At 51.3% G+C, this 19,098-nt stretch overlaps 1 protein-coding gene across 1 annotated transcript; it reads left to right on the top strand.

The window, feature by feature from the left end:
- Window positions 1–8,694: 8,694 nt before the first annotated feature.
- Window positions 8,695–14,802, top strand: LOC147645659 (maestro heat-like repeat-containing protein family member 7). Its single transcript, XM_086874375.1, has 16 exons — window positions 8,695–9,313; window positions 9,413–9,568; window positions 9,838–9,902; window positions 10,012–10,161; window positions 10,351–10,499; window positions 10,804–10,951; window positions 11,201–11,388; window positions 11,478–11,615; window positions 11,894–12,008; window positions 12,181–12,318; window positions 12,532–12,708; window positions 12,845–13,000; window positions 13,159–13,260; window positions 13,630–13,732; window positions 14,013–14,069; window positions 14,360–14,802. Exons 1-16 carry the CDS (start codon window positions 9,190–9,192, stop codon window positions 14,557–14,559), a joined length of 2,166 nt encoding a protein of 721 aa, XP_086730501.1. The 5' UTR covers window positions 8,695–9,189; the 3' UTR covers window positions 14,560–14,802.
- Window positions 14,803–19,098: the final 4,296 nt, after the last annotated feature.

Here is a 19,098-nt window from a genome sequence, read left to right as displayed (position 1 = left end):
GGGGCTGGAACTGAGGCCATGGCTTCTCACCCTGAAGGGAGGCTGGCTATGTTGGTTTGGAGGGCACAGCTTAGATCCCAGTTCCCTTTGTAAACCTGCTGGGGAAGTGTGGAGGGGCAGAGAGTTCCAACCCTTCTCATCGGGAAGTGTGGCTGATGCTGTGGGGTTTTTCAATTTTTTGCCCTCTGAATTTGTGTCCTGGCAGAGGGTTAAGTTTGCTTGATCTCACAAAGGCCCTTTTCTTCTTGGTGCTCAGTGGGACTGCAATGCAGCCGGGGTTGAAGGAGGATCTGCGGCCGCTTGGGCCATGATTGTGGGACACCGTGTGGGACCTGCTACTTTTGACTGTGCTTTGTGGTGGTGCTTGTGCAGGCCTTTTACAGTAACTGGCTTCAGTTTGTTCACCTTGTCACCATGGCTGGGAATAAATCTCTTGAACACCCCTGTAGTATTAAGAGGCAGGCATTGCTTTCTTGAAGTGCTGCATGCACAGGCCATGGGGATCACAGGGCCTTCTTGGTGGGGTCTTCAGGGAGCCTGGTGGTCATTGAGGGAGGAAGCTGATTCTACTGGAAAAAAGAGGGTTTTCCATGTGTGGAAAAGAATACCCTCTCACTTCCTCATCCCTTTCTATACAAAGTTATACAGGCAAGTGCATTCAAATATCTCTATCTGCCAAGTCAAACTATTTTTCTTTATCTATCTATCTATCTATCTATCTATCTATCTATCTATCTATCTATCTATCTATCTATCTACCTACCTTACTAATCTATTTCTATGCATGAGGTTTTGTTACTTTATAAATTATGACATTTCTATTGAGAGCTGGAAAATGATACCATCCATGTTTGATATAGCAAAGCTTGGGTTTAGGAACACACAAGAACTGTGATTTCTTTCTTGCTAGACATATGCTGGCTTGTTTAGATTGACTTTGAACTGATAGCCTGCAAAGCTGGAAAATGCCTGATGGCCATTGCTGTGATATCCTTAAAAATCCTTTTTTCATTTTTATTTTTCTCTTTTGTGCTGGTTGGTAAATACCTTTCTTCCTTAAGCTGTGTGCTGGCAATACTGGAGGTAGAAAATAACAGAATACTGCATCTTTTAGATACTTGATAGCTGTCCTGTGAAATTTTATTGTAGTATCTTCTGTCTAATACCCACTCAGAATTAAATCAGCTGGTCAGCTACTGAGCACAACTTACTGCACAGCTGCAGCTCAAGTTTCCACAGTGCAAGTGGCTTTTTCTTCTTCTGTGCGTGTATCAAACACATTCAAGTGCAAGGCTGCTGACAGAGGAAAGAGCCTTGTTTAGTGGAGCCTGGACTTTGGGAAGGTGGTAGCTGTTAGATCAACACCCAGCAAACTGCCTAAATTCCTTTTTGTGACTGCTGTCTGGTGACTTTGGCCTGGCTTCTTGAGGAGGTTCAATTTTCATTTAGAAATGGCACGAGAACACTCCGTGTGCTCCCGTGGAGCCAGGGCTGTCCCAGGACACATGGAGCTGGGACAAACGGCACATTGATTCTCATCTCAAGAAGCCACCTGAGCTCCTCATGGCAGCAACCCCACGCACTGCTAATGGATCCATTACAATTAACTCAGCACACAGCTTGGAACTTGAAGCTCTGACATACGGAGCTTGTTCAGTTCTGCCATGGAGGAATGGAGTTTGGAAACAAAGAGGTTTAGCAAGGAGATCCACGCACAGCTAAACTCTTTGTACTCTAGCAAAGGAAGTCTTAGGATGCAAAACCTCACCCATCCTCTGGTTTTACCCCTCCATTGAGCCAAATTCTTGTTCTTCATTCCTGTGTCAGTAGGAAAATATGACAGGGAAGTGGAGATTTTCCTTGGCTTCTTCAGCTGGCCAGCTTGTAACCTCATCCTCTGCCACAAACAGGAACAGACAAACTGGGATTTTGTTATGAAACCTACTTGGTGTTTGATTTTACCCAGAAGTAACTGAGATTCACTGGAATATTTACAAGCCATAAATGATGGATTTTTTGTGGTTGCTAGAATCTTTCAGATTTTACAACTTTTCTGCTGCACGAGAACCTGGCACTTGCAGAACTCTTGCCCCATGCACTTCTCTAGTGCTTCTTGCAGAGAAGTGCTTTGGGATTAATCAGGATGAGTGCCACGTTCACGTGTGGTTTCTGGAGCCCACAGGACAGGGAATTGTCTTTGCTGAGGGCACTCGCTGTCATTCCAACACCTGCATCACTTTTTCTACAGTAATCCTTGTGAGAAAGGTTGTTCTTTGCCATAGAGATTTTTAGTCCATATTTTTTATCTCAAACAGCCAAAAGTTTTCCATCTCACAGGTTTCTGATGCTGATTTTTCCATTCCAGTCTGTTGTTGGCCTTGTCAGGAAAATTCATCTACAAACACCAGAGGTTTATGTCTAAAAAGGAGACAGAGGAGTCCTTTTACTTGATTTGAATAAAGGGAGAGGCCATGGGCCATTCTCCTGGGGTCTCTCAAATTTTTGGAGGACACAGCCTCCTTTTCATCCGAATTTCCCAGCCACGTCCCTGTCTCTTTCCCCATTGGCTGAGGTACTTGAGAGGTCCAGACTCCCCGGACTGCCTGATACCTAAGATTCCCCTCTAATGTATAACCCTCCTTCTTCATTTTTAATTCTTATGGAATTTATGGTTTTTCCCCATTGTTTCTTTCATCTTTCAATATCAAATTTCATTTATCAGCAAACTTACAGTTTGTTTGTAAAGGCAAATATCTTTTTTCCATTCATCAATCAGAGGAATCCTTCCCATTGTTTCTTTTATCTCTCAGTGCTAGTTTTATTTACCAGCAGACCCACAGCTTGTTTCTAAAGACAAATCTCTCATTCCTCTCAACCTCTCTTTTTTAAAAAAATTTCTTACTAATTGTCTGTACAAACTTTAGTTATCATTGACTTTATTTCCTATTCCTCGATTTTTTTTTTTGTTTTGCAATTATTTGCAGTCACATCAATTTCTGTCCTTTTGTAGCTATTCCTGGATTAGTAGCTATGGCTACTACCTGCATCCTCTTTATCAAATGTTGAAGAAATTGTACTAAGCAAGGGATCATGCATGCTAAAAAGATTAGAGTTGCTACAGCACAAGAAAACCATTTGTTAAACCCACAGTTTACTAGATAACCACGAAAACACATCTTATTCTCATTCTTTCCATGTTTGGACTGATACATGAGTTAACTTTCCCATTGCTTTTGTAATTTGTTTCACCACCTTTTAGCTATCATTTAATTTGCCACACTCTCCCTTCTTCTGCTGACAGTGTTTGCATTTCTAAGCTCTCACACGAGGCTTCTACCTGCAGTTCCATTTAAATCTGTTTTGTTGGATCTGGACCAGAACCTATTACAAAGGATTTGAGTTTTGTTTCAGTGTTGCTACTTCTACTGATCATCACGGACAACACGTGTCCTGCTTGTGGAATTGTTTTGGGGGCAGCTTAAAAATAAGGGCTCCAAAAAACCTTCTCTTTCCCCTCTGCTTTATAGCCTTCAAAATCTTTTTGGTAATTATGGAAGGAACACCTTGCTTAGCTGCTGGTAGTGACCTTAACATACATTTGATTCTATTTGCCTTGATATCTGAAACAATTATTAAGAGGGAAACTGGGGGTCTAACACTCTGAACCTAAAGTCTGGTCAGAAATGCTTTTTCCCACGTATGTGCTTCTTGTTCTATTTAGACAATAAATGCTTTTTTTCAGAAGAATGAAGCCACCATAGACTTCGTTCTTCATCTCAAAATCCTGTTTATTATGGACTTAACTCGTTGTTTAGGTTTGACTGGGCTGGCCACCCACGGCCAGTCTTCAGATCTTCCTGGCCTTCCACAGACTTCACAATTTTTCAGGTAAAAGGATTTGCTACTTCTTCTCCTATGGTTAAAAATTACTTTTCTACTTTTGGCTTCAACTTCAACTGGCTGACAATATCAAGGTAAGATTCTTAAGGCAAACATTTTAATGGTGTAATTTAATTTCCTAACTTAACTTTTACTTTTGTGTTCTCTTTACACGACCTGTAAAGGCGAGTGAAGGCACAGAAAGAGCTTTAACATAAAGAAAACAGTGACAGTGAGGATTGGCCTCTAATGACTGGAGATTTGAGAGAAGGGATGCCCACACAAACTATTTCAGCAGCCAAGCTGTGGGAGGCACACGGGGCTTCCCCTGATGTTGATGTCCTGGCTACTGCTCCAGTCCCCTCTTGTGGAGCATCAGTGGCAGCCTGCCGAGCTTCTCCTCTAGCTGAGATGTCTGAATTTCTGGGGCCTTAGAGACCTTGACTCGAGAGGGATGGCTCTACCCGTGTTCAGCTCTCCTGACGGCTGTTTCTGTGCTCAGCAACACTTACACAGGTCTACACTACTTTGCTGCTGCTGCTGCTGCTGCTTCTCTCTACTCCTTCACTAGGACTCAATCTCCTGGCTGGATGTTGTGAACAGCAAAGTCTAAAGGCAGGCTCTGTGCTAGCTGAGCTTCTTGTCAAAGAGCTTTTACAAGAGACACTATCCAGGCTACATATTGTTTCCAATAGATATCCTTTATCCCTACCCCCAGGTAATTCTCAAGGCTGAGGATTACCAGGATAAGGAATTCTAATCATCAGTTCAAAGGGAGATAATTGAGTATCCCCACTGGGTCTGGCCCTTCTTCTTGCCCAAGCCAGTGGCAAGAGCCGGCATCTTAGTTTCTATCACCAGCTTCAGAAGGTATTTCTTTATTTCCCCATTCATCTTTTCATCTCAGACAGAACTCTGGGGGTGCCAGGGGCTATGGAGGTTCCATTGGATCCGTAAAGCAGTCAAAACTCTGAGACATAAACTTTGAAGAATTTAAGATTTTAGAGAAGCTGAGGCCTTCATTAGAAAGAAGCCTTGCTAAATCTAAATAAAATAAATAGATGGGCCTTGCTAAAATTAAAGGGAGCTAGAGAAACTTTGCTAAAATTAGAGGTTAATCATTGGCTAATAACTAATTGTCTGTCAACTCTATGCTTGTTCAGCTGGGCTTATAATGAGAAGCAATGAATCTGGTAAGGAACTTGAAGAACAGAAGAGAATTGCAAATCAGAAACTCCTGGAAGACATGAAACTAGGAGCCCAGCCAAGGGTCCATTTGTCACTTTGCATTGAAAAGGTAGAAAGGTCAGAAGGAGGAAGAGCCATATCCCTTCCCTCCCTTCTCTCACCCCTCCTCATAAAAGGACCACCAACCCATTTCAAGGAACAAACTACGCATGCTTAATTGCTTTTTTCCTAATTAGCATAGGAAGCAGAGTGTGGGTGGCAACGGGGTTATGAATATGCATTTGTGTTCCATATTTCTGGAAATAAAAAGCCTGTATTCACCTGTATTCGGGGCCGTGTGTATTAAGGGGTGATCTGACACATCGGCCCAGCGCTGCTAATAATCATACACTTTTTAACCCTAAACCAGTTCAAGAGTCTTTGTCTGTCTCAATTGGATAGTGATACTAGATCATATCCATATTTTAGTAAATCAGTCTTAGAATGCAGCCAAAAATTGCATGTGGAAAAAGGAAAAGAACTGGTGGATTTGGGAAGATGAGGATGGATTTTGTTAACAGCACATTGGAAACAGCACCAAGAGAAGGAACAATTGTTTTTGGAATGCTCCCATGTGAAGGTACAGCAGGTTTTAGTCTTGAGTTCAGGTTTGTTTGTGCAAGTGAAACAACAACAACGATGATGATGATGATAATGATAATAATAATGATAATAATCGTAATAATTATAATAATGATAATAATAGTAATAATTATAATAATAATAATAATCAATAATATATATATTTATATCCAAAATTAAAAATTGATAATGTGAAATAATGTTGACAATACTAATTTGTGAGCTTTGGTTGCTCACTGTAACACTAAATACCCTACAAAAAAGGACTAGCAAAGGCCCAAATGTCAATGGTAAACTTTGTGAATTGTATACACAGAATAAAGGAGGAAGGGGTGAAGTTGGCTGTTTTTATATGGTTTGCTGATGCTGTGATGTGGAATGCTTTGTCTGTTCCTGGGAAAAATACAGTGATTAGAACTGCTGGTTTTGTCATGTACCACACTATCCAAAAATGGCAGGATTGGTTCCATGGCTGAAGAGGCTGTTAAAAGAGCAGTTGATAAAATGAGGAGATGGGAACCTGTCCCGGTGGAGAACCCATCTCCCAGATGGGCTCCATGCCCTTAACAATGGGCCCACTGGGAAATGGAAACCCCTGGGTGTGCACGGCTGCACCCAATTTGCAAACACAGCCATGGACAGTGAGACTTGGACTGCCTGGGAAATTGTTCTGGCTGTGATGGCCCCTGCCAGGGCCAGCCCAGAGGCTGCAGGGCTGGACCTTCATGCACTGGAATTCATTAGGAGAAATCAGAAGCAAATGAGAGTTTACAATACAGGAATAAGAATTCAGATTCCTCCAGGACACTTTGGTTTGATAACTTCTCACTGGAGCTTGGTGTTGCAAAGGGTTCATGTCACGGGAGGAGGAATTGATGCAGATTATCAAGGAGAAATTGAAGTAAGTCTGTTAAACAATAGTGAACAAGAGTTGGTTTTCCACCACAATGCAGGGTAATACAGTTATCAATATTGCAGTTTTAAAAACAATTGTAAAAAAAGGACATCCACCTCAAATCACCTCCATTTGAGGAGATAAAAGGTATGGATCCAGCAGTCCTAATAAAGGAGCCAGAGTGTGGGTCCAGAGGCCAAATGGCCCTCCCGAGCCAGCCGAAGGAACAGCTCTGGGCAAAGACAACACTGTTTGAATCCTGAGACCTGGGCAGGAACAATGGGAATATGTCCCTGCAGCCAAGTGTTCTCTGCCAGAACAAGTCGATGGGATGGGATATTGTTTTACAGACCCTGCCAGACCAAATCTCCCTGTTTGCCCCAACGGCCCCTTTGGAAAATGCTCAGATCCACGGGGCTCCATGTGAAGGCTGATGTGACCCTGAGGGACTTCCACACCAATTCCAGCCAGGAGCCTGGCTGTCCCTCAGGGACTGGGACCCGGCACCTCTCCAGCCGAAGGGAAAAGGACCCCAGCAAGCCTTGTTAGCCACAGACAGCGCAGTAAAGCTGAACAGCAAAGGACCTTGGGGACATTATTCTGGAATTCAAAAGGTGCCAGCTCCATGGACAACAGAATTATTGTTCCTAACGTGAATGAGGGTGAGGAAAAAGAATGAGTAAGCTTGTGATGGTAAAGCACAGAAATCCTTTCACATTGTGGCCTCCAACTAGAACAGGGCTTGGTTTCTCCGGAAGGGAAATCTCAGACAATCCTGTAAAACTGATAATTGCATTCCTGTGTTCCACAGCAGTTTTCTGTCAGTGTCCCTGCACTGGATCCATTACGAGTCAGAGCCCATTGACAGAGTTTTGGCCACCCCACAGGGTGAGCCCTCCGAGGGAACCCCATTCCTCCCAATCTGAGCTGAGAACATACCCAGCAATTAGTTACATTGAGTATTTTGGCTATTTTGATCTTTAAATTTTCAAAATAATTTTGATGACTAATGCCTTGATTAAATTCAGAGGTGTTTCTGGCAAACAAAGATCCTGTCTGACTCTCAAGATTCAACTTACAGGTGTTTGGGGTTAGGTGTCCTTTATTTTCTATTTAGTTCTGGCTTGCCTGTGGAATTTTTACTCATGACTTGCAGGGAAAACTTAACTGCGGGTACCTGGTGGGTGCTTGAGGAAAAACAAAGAGTTTGGCTGGGCCCAGGGGGGGAAGGAGGCAGGAAAAGGGGAGGGTGGGGACAGTTTGGTGGCTTCTTCAGCTTCGGAGAAGAACACTTTGGGTGCAGAGCTGTTGTGGTGGGGAGAAGGGAATTTCGCCATCACCCAGATGGAGCTGCTGCTTCTTCTCCTTCTTCCCTCTTCATTGGTGGCCTCGCACCCCCTGTCCTGCCGGGACGTGTGGCAGTGCCAGCCACCGCCACGGAGCTGCTGATCCACCTCAGCCACTGGCCCGGGATCTCAGCTCATCCCTGCTGTTCCAGCTGAGTGTTCCTCAGAGCCCTGCAGGAGCACCAGCACTGACTGCCAACCCGAGGGGGTTTGTGAAACAAAGCCTCTCCTCCATCCTTTCCCGTCTCAGCCCAGAAAGCTGTCACAGGGTCCCTGGCTCTGTTTTCTTGCTAACGCTGTAGTTATTGTTGTTTGTTTGCCTGGTTATAAATACTAGTAAAGAGCTGTTATTCCTATCCCCAGATCTCTGCCTGAAAGCCCCTTGATTTCAAGATTATCATAATTCGGAGGGAGGGGGTCTACATTTTTCATTCCAAGGGAGGCTCCTGCCCTCCCTAGCAGACACCTGTCTCTCAACACCGTGACATTTCCATGAGTAAATTTTACAAAGTTTTCAATAAAATTCTTATTGATAAATTTGACTCCATTTCATTTCTAACAAGCTGTTCCTAAAGATCCCGTCAGGCTGTCTTAGACACTTTGGGCAAGGGATTCCTTCCAAGCTGGGCCACTTGGGGGGGGATGGGGGCGGCCCCAGGGCGGAGGGCAGGGTGTGCAAGGGCCCTTTGTGACACGCTGCAGCACGGTCACCGTGGGATGGTGGCAACAGGAGCAGATGTCAAAGGGCCCTTTGTGACACGTGCTGACATAGGAGCTGGCGGTGACAGGGCCACGCCACAGTGCTCGGTGCACGCGACGGGTCAGGACGCGCCAGAGCGGTGCTGTGAGGAGCCCCCGCACAGCGCACTCCTTTGTGTCGGACCTGGAGCTTTTCTGAAGAACTATTACTGCAGGTGACCTCGAGGCCAGACCACAGGTCTTGCTGACCTGTGGCCTTGCTGACCCTTCCTTCTTAAGGTTCTCTTGAGGGCAGACCGTGGGACTTGGTGACCCGGAGCTTTTCCGACGTGTCGCCCATCCCTGCAGTCTCTGCCCTTGAGACCAGACCACAATCCCTGTCGAGGAGCCTCCTGTCCTTGTGGCAGGAGCCCTCAAGACCCAAGTGCAGGACTCGCTGTCTTGCAATCTTGCCAGGACTTGAGTCTTGCAGGTGCCTTCCAGGCACGACTGCAGGACTTGCTGACTCTGAGCTTTTCTGAGCCATCTCTCCTGCAAGCAGCCAGAAATCCAGTCACTGCCATGGAGCAGCGACCCCCAAGAGTGCCCAAGTTGGCCTGGCTTGAGGAGGAGGAAGAAGAAGGCTCTGGAGCTGTCCTGGCACAGGAGACTGAAGAGGTGCAGGAGTTCCAGGCACCACAGGAGGGTGAGTTGCAGAGCTCGGCCTTAGGGCTAGTGCCTGTTGCCAGCTTGGCCCCATCCCATTCCATGCCATGCCATCCCCTGGTGCTGTTCCTATGGAAAGGATGGGAGAGCCTGGAAGAAGATTTGGAGCAGCGACCCCCAAGAGTGCCCAAGCTGGCCTGGGTGGAGGAGGAAGAGGAGGAAGAGGAAGAAGGCCCTGGAGCTGCCCCAGCACCAGAGACCGAAGAGGTGCAGCAGTTGCAGCCGCTGGAGGAGGGTGAGTGGCAGAGCTGGGCCACAGGGCTGGTGCCTGCGGCCATCTTGGCCCCATCCCATCCCATTGCATCCCATCTCATCCCATCCCACACTGTCCTGTGGACACACACCCATGGACAGCACAAAAAAGGGGCTGGGGCTGCCCCCGCAGCAGTGGCCGTGCTGCATCCCCTGGGGCATCCCGGGACTGCCCCTGCCTGGGGAACGCAGGGCTGGGCTGTGCTCTCCGGCCTCTCCCGCAGCCCCTCAGCTCTGGCTGCTCTTTGCCAGATGCAGCCATGGACGGCACACAAGAGCAGGACACCGCCCGTGGCCGCTTCCGCAGAGCAGCGCAGGTACCTGCAGCCATCCCCACCAGCGCTGGGCCTGCTGGCACTGCTCAGCCCAGCACTGCACTTGGAGCACTCCATGCAACTTCCCTGCCTTCCTGCCCTTCTCCTACAGTTTCTTTACCAATTCATCACGAGAATTGGCAAGGAAGACACCAGACCTATGGACACTGAGGTCAAAGCATCCTCAGAGGTCTTGGTAGAACAGAGCAGCGCTGCCCAGCTGGATCTGCTTGTAGAGACGGCTCTTTTCAATCCAGAGCAAGTAAGCAGCCTGTGGCCAGCCTTTGATCCTCCAGCAATTGCTTGGCTTTCCCAAGCCACGCCTGCTGCTCACTTGAAGCTTTTGAGGCCATGGCAGTGGGCTGGAAGAGAAGCACTTGTCTGGGGAAGAAGCTGGGCACATTGCTGACTCCCTCTGCTAGCATTCCAAGTCTCCCTGTGCCTTCTCCAGGTGTCCGCCGTGGTGAGGTACATCCACCAGTGGCTCATGGCCAATGAGGCTGCTGAGCACAGGATGGACTGGGCCCTGATGCAAGTGGCCGAGGCAGAGCCCGATGATGTGGCCATCACTCTCCTGCGGGTGGCCCCAACGTGTGACAGGTATGGGGCCCAGCTGGCCCGAGGCCTCAGGGCTCCCCAGCCCATCACCCTGTACAGCCCGGCCCAGGGCTGTGAGCAACACAGACTTCCAGGGCCCTCTGGCTGCTCCCTTTGCCAGCCCTGCTACAAAGTCGGCCCCCGAGCCTGCTGCCGTGCTGCCAGCCTGCCCCTCAGGGGCCTGTCCCCACAGGGCTGGGCTGCCTGGCTGCTGCTGCCGCTCAGGGCCAGTGGGCACAGGCAGAGCTGGCGGCCAGCTCAGCTCCCCGCTGCTGCCCAGCCCACGGTGCTGTGTCTGACCCCGCAGAGCTGCTATGGCCATGTGGACGACCATCTTGCTCTCGCCCTGGATTTCAGAGGAAGTGACACCGCTCCTCATCAATGTGGTGGGGAGCTGGCCGCAGAAAAACCTGGGCACCTCTGATGGGGACAAGACGGCTGTCTTTTCCCTGACTGTGAGTTTCTGGAGCTGGCCTTTGCTCACCGCAAGGCCGGATGCCTCTCCAGCAGCTCTGTTACCTCCTTCCCCCACTGCATCTCCCTGCTTCAGGCACTGGCCACAAACCTGGCCTAGGGGCAGCTTCAGGGCCACCAGGCCCGTTGCTCCCCCTGCGTCTGCCCCGGCCTCTCCCTGCCATGCTCAGGCCCTGCCACACGGACGCCCCGGCACTGAGCGCTGTCTCGGGCTGCTTTGTCCTCTGCAGGCAACTCTGGTGATGTGGAAGATCCTCCAGGGGCCCTGTTGCCCACAGATCCTCACAGTCTATTTCCCCCGCCTCTTTGTGCATCTGCTCTTCCAAACGTACTTCAGTACTTTGTATATGACAGAGGACGTCCATACCTTCTGGAAGGAATGCCAGGAGCAACACGGCCTCTCCACCAGCCCCAACAGGTGCTCCATGCCACTCCTCTTGTCCCTGCCACTTCCCCAGCCTCAGAGCCAGCGCTCCCAGCGTCACCTGGGCTTTGCTGTGCACACAGGTTTGCAGTGCAGACCCTGAAGGCCCTGCTCTGCAGTCTCCACTTGGAGCATGTGGTGGTGGCAATGGAACGCAAGCGTGGCTGGGACACGCTGCTCTGTGCTGACACCCACCACTATGCCATGGGTCTGCTGGCCAGGTGAGACCCCCTTCTCCCCACTGCCTCTGACATTTGTGCCCCATGACCAGGATGCCCCCCACAGTCCCCGTGGCCATGGGCCTGAGGGCCTCGTCACCGAGGGATGGCCAAGGAGACTGCAAAAGGCTGTGAGAGGAGGGTGCCCAGGAGCAGCCACATCTCAAGGGCCCAAATCGCCTCACAGGGTGCTGGGGCAATAGGACAACTGTGTCCATCAGTCCTCGGAGAGGTTTTTCACGCCCTTGCTGAGACTCTTTCTGCCATTTTCTGCCTTCCAGGGTAATGCGCCGTGCATCCGCCCACTTGTGTAAAGGCATCTTAAGCTACCTGCTTGAGGTGCTCAGCAAACCGTTGCCACACTGGGATGTCTCTGCCATGGCATTCCTTGTGGAGGTGAGCCTGATGGCCAGCACTACCTCGCTCAGCTCCCTGCCAGCCCTGTCCCCTGCCATAGCCACAGCTGCCTGGGACGGCACCCGCGCCCTGTGCTGCTACCTGGGCGCAGCCCTACGCACTTCCAGGCTCCTGCTGGCCGGCTCCCCTCTCACTGCCCTGTGCCTTTCAGCTCCTAGATTGCCTGGACTTGAGTGACTGTGGTGACAGCCTAATGGAGATCTTGTATAAGTACCTGTGGTACAATTCCACAGAGATGCATCACCAGGTTCTCAGGGCTCTCCTCCTGCTAAAGGACCATCCCTCCATGGTGAGAAGGGGGCAGCAGCTGAAGCCGTGTGGGCAGCATGAGGCTGGGCAATGCTGTCCCTTGGCCTTGGCTGGCCTTTGCCTTGGGCGCTGAGGCAGCTCCTCGCAGCTCTCCTGTCTCCTGCTTCAGCTGCCCGAGTGCTTTGGGACAGCCCTTTGGCCTCTGGGCCCTGCGGCAGCTGCCCGGGCTTTCACACACTTGTGTTCTGCACAGGCCGAAAGAATTCAGAGCCTGACAGGAAGACTAGTGCACCTCCTGTGGGACCTGGACAGTGACGTGGCCAGGATGAGCATTGCTCTCCTGAGCCATATTTTCACAGATGAAGACACCCCAATATCCTGGCGCAGGGCCCTGCAGCTGGCTGAGCCGCTCCTGAAACTCCTGGACAATGTAAGGCTCTGTGCCCCAGCCACGGCCACTGCCTGCTGCCCGGACACTTTGTGCCCTGTGCATTTGCAGGCCTGCGCCAATGTGGGCCACAAGAAGCCAATGATGAGGTCATTTTTCCTTCCTTCCTTTCATACAGCCCGATAGCCAGGTGCAGCTGCTCTCCATGTTTCTCCTTCAAAGAGTGATGTCTTCAGCAGAAGAAGAAGGAAGAAAGCCCCTGAAGGAACGAGTGTACCAGAGCCTGCTCCCACTCTTTTTCCACTGCCAAGATGAGAATCGGCATGTGGCAGAGGTGAGGACTCCTGGGCTGCTGCTGCGCCTTGGCAGGGGGCTCAGCTGCCTCCTGCCCTGACGCAGGCTTGCAGGCTGCAGCCTCCTCCAGCCCTTGGCACTGGGACACTCCTGTGCCCTGCCTTGTGGGGCCATTTGCGGCTCTCTGCTGCTCCCCAGGCCTCTCGGACAACGCTCCTTCGCGCGGCTCACTTCCTGAAGAGGCCAGACCTGGAAAAAGCTGTCAGGAAGGAGAAGCTGTGGAAGTTTGCCAGGCTCGTGGTAAGGACGGCTGGAAGTCCCAGTCTCAGACTAGAGAAGCCCCCTGGCCCCGGTGCTCAGTGTGTGGGGCTGGCAGCTGTGCCCCTGCCCACTGCTGCAGCCGGGGGCCGCACGGCTTCTTCTCCAGCCCCCTGTGGCCCCGAGCCGGGTGCCGATGGAGCCCCGGCCCAGCGGGGCTGCGGGCCGGGCCGGCACCGCGGCTCCCCGGGCAGCAGCCGGCCCTCTGCCCCCTCCAGAGCCCGGCGCCAGCGGCTGCTGGCCGGGCCTCAGGGCTGGCCGGGCACGGGAGGGCGCGACTGGCCGCAGGCAGCAGCGCCCGGCCGAAGGGCAGAGCCCGCGCCAACCCTTCCCTCCTGCCGCTCTCTCCAGCTGGCCGACCACAGGATCCCCTTGGCCGAGCACCTGCGCCGGGCCCTGCAGTACCTGCAGGACCCACAGGAGACCCTGCGAGCGGCGGCCATCAGGGTCATCGGTGAGTCCCGAGCCCGGGCTCCCTCCCCGTCCCGCCGCAGCTCGGCCCCAGCCCCGGCTGCTGCCCCGGCAGCGGCACCCGGGCCCGGCGCCCTGGATCCCCGGCTGTCCTCGGGGCTGCTGCTGCCGGCCTCTGGCAGCCGTGCCCTTGGGCTGGGTCAGGATGCGGCAAGGGCCCGAGCTGAGCCCTGCCGGGGCAGGAGGCCGTGTGGCCACAGGGCTGGCAGCGCCGCTGGCAGAGAGCTGTGCTGCTGGGACCCTGACAGGCTCTGTGTTCTCAGGGATGGCCGGGGAGCAGCTGAGGGGGCAGCAGGCAGAGCTCCAGGTTTTGTGCAGAGGTGAGCCACGGCAGCAGGCTGACAGTGGTGGCTGTCGGGGGCAGCTGCAAGCCCTGGCCAAGCTGTGGAGGGCTCTGCTCCCTGTGCCGATGAGGGGCGGCGTGGGCAGAGCACAGTGAGATTTCAGGGCCACGTGGGGCATTTGTGGCCAGCAGCTTCGGGCTGACCCCCTTGGTCCCTGCTCCCTCCTGGCCAAGGCAAGAGCCGGCTGGCGTGGCCCTGGCAGGGGGCTCTCGCTGGGCCCCCACAGCTCTGGGGTGTGACCGTGGCTCTGTTCGTCTCTCTTGCAGCCCTCGAACGCCTGACGGAGGACAGAAGCGGTGCCGTGTCAGACCTGGCACTTGAGACGCTGTATGTCCTCCGGGCCATCCAGAGTGCCCGTTACTCCATTCTCCAGAGGATGGAAGACCAAATCCTCAGGGCATGGAGGACACGGCCTCGTCTGTCAGGCTTGGGCTGGCTGCGCTGCTGGAGATGTGCTCAGCGCTGACCTGAGAGGCTCTGTCTTCTGGTGCCACATGGGCCAGCCAGGATTTTTTATTTCATAAGGGTTGTTCTTTTCCTTTTTTCTCTTCTTTTTACTATGTAAATAATATAGGATATGTTAGGGCTGAGAGGCTCTATCTTCTGGGGCCACATGGGCCATCTGTTATTTTTTTTTTCATAGAGATTGTTTTTTTCTTCGTTTCGTTTCCATCTAGTATGTAAATAATATAGGATATGTTATAAACCACAAGAGTCCCAAGACCTTTCTTTTGCTGCCCAGGGTGTGCGGGGCATAGGGGAAGAGAGGGAAAAGGGTTCTTGTGTTCAGCAACCTGCCGGGGCATGCAGTGGTGCAGGGGAAATGGCCAGAAGCCCCTTGGCCTTTGGTGGTTGTGCTGAAGCCACAAGCCCTGTGGCAGGCAGGAAGCGCCATCTGTGTCCTGCTGCCCGTGTGTTGGTGCCGTGATGGCTGAGGAGCTGCTGGAGCTCCTGTGGGGCTGCGGCGCTGCTGCCGGGCCAGGCTGGGGGAGCCCCTGAGGGCACGGGGTGCTGGGAGGCTGTGAAGGGATGAGGGGCTGCGGAGGCCCAGACGGGACAAGGCAGTGGGAAGGCACGAGGGGCATGTGTGAGGGAGTGGGTGGCAGGAGGTTCCAAGGGGACAGAAGGCCCTGGAGGAGCCGGGGTGGTGGGAAGCCCTGAGGAATTGGGTGTCAGAGGCCATAAGCAGCCCCCGGGCAGCCGCCTGGTCCCTTACACCTGGCTGCTCCGGTGCTGCCCCAAAATGTCCCCCAGGCCTGCAGCAGAAGGCCTGGAGGCTGGGACACCACCCCAGCGGGAGGGTGGGGACAGCCCGAGGTGCCCAGGCTGGACTGGCTGGGGACATGGAGGGCAGGGGGTGCTGCCAGGCCACGGCCACTGGGTGCCTCCAGGAAGGGGCAGTGGGCAGAGGCAGGGCTGGCGGCCAGCCCGGGCCGTCACGGCTGCCCAGGCCACGCTGCTGTGACCGAGGCCCCCCTGACACAGAGCTCGGGGCCCACAGAGCTGCTGCCACCATGGGGAGGGTGGCGATGTCTCCTCCGGCAGGGCTGCCCAGTGGCTGCTGCCCAAGCGGCTCTGGAGCCCACAGAAACAGCAGCAGAGTGTGCCCAGGAACAGCAGCAGCCCCAACGTCGGCACCTGCGCACTGAGGCGTCCGCAGCAGCCGGGTGCCAAACAGGGGGAGGCTGTGGGCACAATTGCCTTTGCTTTGGCAAAAGGCTTCAGCAGAGTTGGCCACAATGGCTTTCTCTTCACTTGCAGCCTCACAGCAACGCTTGCCAGCTTCAGGTGCAGCCTGTGCCCGTGACTGACTTGGATGGCCGTGCTTGAGGGCGAGCTCGCCTTCCACACTCAGGTGCCCCAAAGCAGAGGCACTGGCACCATCCTGAGAAAGAGAGAGAGAGAGAGAGAGAGAGAGAGAGTCTGATGGGGCAGCTGCCCTCCCTCTCATCTGTCCAGGCACCTTAAAGACACATGAAACCAAATCCTGGACTTGCTTGGAACAAAGGAAGAAGCAGCATGTGCTGAAAAAAAGCAGGGACTTACACGGCTCAGTTTTGCTCTCCACTTGGGCAATCCCAGAATCCCTGAGCACTTGGTGTTGCAAAGTAGCATCAACATCATGCAGTCTCCAACCACCCTGCCATGGGCACAGGTGGTGTGCAGGCACAGGTGTCACTAGAATTGGGAGAACACTTTTCCTTGTTGACCTTTTCCTCTCCTGGATTTCAAGCAAAGATGAAAACATCATCTGGTGAATGACAGGTGAATAGTGTAGCTCACAGAACTAGGAGTAGGAGTCTCCAGTGGCCCATGGTGTGTCCATTCAACCATTGTTAGATTGTCCAGTTGGAGCTCAGCGTGGTGCAGCCCGGGCACAGGCACCAGGCTGGTCCATTTCAGCATCCCAAAGCCTTGGTGGCTCCCTGTGCACCCATTGTCTCCTGAATCCATTCTTGAACTCCCAGTTACTGCTGTGCAGGACATGAGAACACAGGAACAGCTTGTTTGGCTCATTCTTGCCTTTGCTGCTCCTGCCTAAGGGAATCATCAGGACTATATGCTGATGGAATGGGATTGCCGAACAGCAGGGACTTTGTCTCTAGAGTCTAAAACTAAAACCTTGTCCGACTGTTCAGACACTCTAAAATCCAGGGTGAGAATGACAGCTTTGGTATGGAAGAATCCTAGAAATCTTGACTTGTGATTTTTCTAGTCAAGGATTTGAATGCCAATGTGGAAACTACCAAAATATTCAAACTTGTTTTCATTGGCAACCCCTTTGAAATGGCATCAGCAGACCTCCAGGGGACAGGGTATGACAGTGGGGACAGTACTTGGCAGCTCATGGCTTCAGATGTGGGAGGTAAATATTTTGCCTAGGTACACATTGAAGTTCAAGTTTTCCCATGGTTTGGATTGACTGGTCATTGCAGGTAACTTTAATCAATGCAAAAGGATGTAAAAGCAGAGTTCCTGGAGAATGTGCACTAGGGAGGAAATAGGGAGAAAACCTTGAACACAGCCAGCAGGCTCTGGAAAAATTTATAAAAATTAAAATTAAAAATAGATGTAGCTTTGTGACTGTTCAGACAGGACTCCTTGTGTCTGGAGGGATCGTAAAACATTTTAAAATCTTAGGAAATTCGGGAACTCAGAAAGAAAGTTAGGCTTGGCAAGCCCTGGGAAAAGTAGGCCCTGGAAATGTTAGGCCTTGTGCTTGCTAAAGATCATGTGAAACTGCATCTGTGTAATCAATATATGATAAATGATAGAATTGTTAGATGTGATTAGATATAATTATTGTTTAAAGAACATGAGGAACAATGTTAGGGGGCTGGGGTGGGATCACGAGAAATCCATGCTTGGGTAAAAACAATGCATACAATGGAACAATGTAAGTTTAATAATTAATATGTAAGTTGTATAACGATAGAGTATAAAACATGTTCAACTCAAAACCAAGATGGGTCAGATTTGGGTCTGTGTACCCCTGACACCCAGAGCTCTTCAATAAAGTACCTGCATATAATCATTGTGTGATGATGTGTGTTCCTGAACTCTAACATTTTGGTGACCCAGATGGGACCTTGTGAGTGCTGCTGAGCGAGCTCGCGACCCGATCCTGCTCCAGCCGGCACCGAGGGATTCTCGGGGAGCCCATCGGCCGCGACCGTCTGCGCTGCTCACAGCGTCCCCAGGAGAAGAGGTAAGGTGCTTTCACTTTGGTTTGGGTGCCTGCCAATAAGACGCAGCAAAAGCTGCGCTTGGTTGGGCTAAAGGAATTCCTGTTGGGATTGCCTGGGCGCCGTCCGTCAGACGACTGCGAAAGCGTTGCAGGTTTGGCATTTGTGGTGTATTGTAGTTGTGACATGGAGAAGCTTAAAGGGGTTTTGGGCAGCAATGCTCTCATAGCAGGTACTTCTCCTTTGGGGTGCTTATTAGCACACTGGAAACAAGGTCACTTTGGGGAAGAATTACATAAGGCTGAATTGATTTTGGTGAGATCTCCCCATGGAAAAAGACCCCTGTGACACTGTCTCATCTGTTAGTAGCTATAACCTCTCTCTTTCTTTACTTTGTTTTCTTTCTCCTCTCTCACTCCCTCTCCTCTATCACATAACCCTTGTTATCACTAAAATAAATGTACATTATTGCTGTTGTGATTTCAACTGAAATCCCTTGTGTCCTTTTTGCCCTCTGAGATCAAAGAAACTTCTCGCGACTCCCACTGGCGTTAGCGAATCGTGACATTTAAACTGGAGTCACGGGCAGGATTTCTGACAGACAGAAGGGGCTGCAGGTTTGTTGTGCAGTCTGTATTAGGGGAAAGATGTTTTGCTCCAGCCGCACCCAGCCCGACACTCCCAAGAGAGTGAGCGGTGTCTAGAAAGCAAGGGGGGCAACTCGAATTTCCCACAAACTGCACACGCCGAGGTGAAAAGCACCCCACACTCACTTGAGGGCTCTGTCTGCAGAATTTCACAAAAGATCTCTTAGTGCAAAAGGGTGGGAATGTTTTTGTTGTTGTTGTGTGTATGAATTTTGAGTGCTTGGTGTAGCAAAGAGACAATCAGAATTTTAAACTGAAAGAGTGCCTCCCGAGCAGATTTGGTCTTTTTACCCATACAGGGAAGCAAAAAGCAGTGTGGGGGTGTGTGTGGGTGTGGGTGTGGGTGTGGGTGTGTGTGTATAATTGAAGTTTATACCTCCGTGTAGTGGTTTTCCCTTTGTAAAAATGACTGAAAAGGGCAGTGCAGAAGTTAAAGCTGCATTTTATGCTCTGTTAGCAAAACACAATGCCAGACCTTCTCCGGGAGGGGAAAAGCAGGCGCTTAGTTACTGGTTTAATTTGGAAAATGTGATTGATAGAGTATGTTCTTTACAAGGTGAAAGAAAATTTAAACTGGGCAAAAATAAAACTCTACTCTGCTCAGTTTTGGGAACTTGTTTTACAGCAGCTCTAAAAACTGGCTTTAAGCAAGGAAGTGAGGAAAGAACTAGA

This window comes from Cyanistes caeruleus, unplaced genomic scaffold, assembly GCF_971803275.1.
Source record: "Cyanistes caeruleus unplaced genomic scaffold, bCyaCae1.hap1.1 HAP1_SCAFFOLD_200, whole genome shotgun sequence".
NCBI classification, from domain to species: domain Eukaryota; kingdom Metazoa; phylum Chordata; class Aves; order Passeriformes; family Paridae; genus Cyanistes; species Cyanistes caeruleus.
The sequence above is the reverse complement of the archived record's forward strand: the minus strand, read 5'-3'. Positions and strand labels throughout refer to the sequence as shown.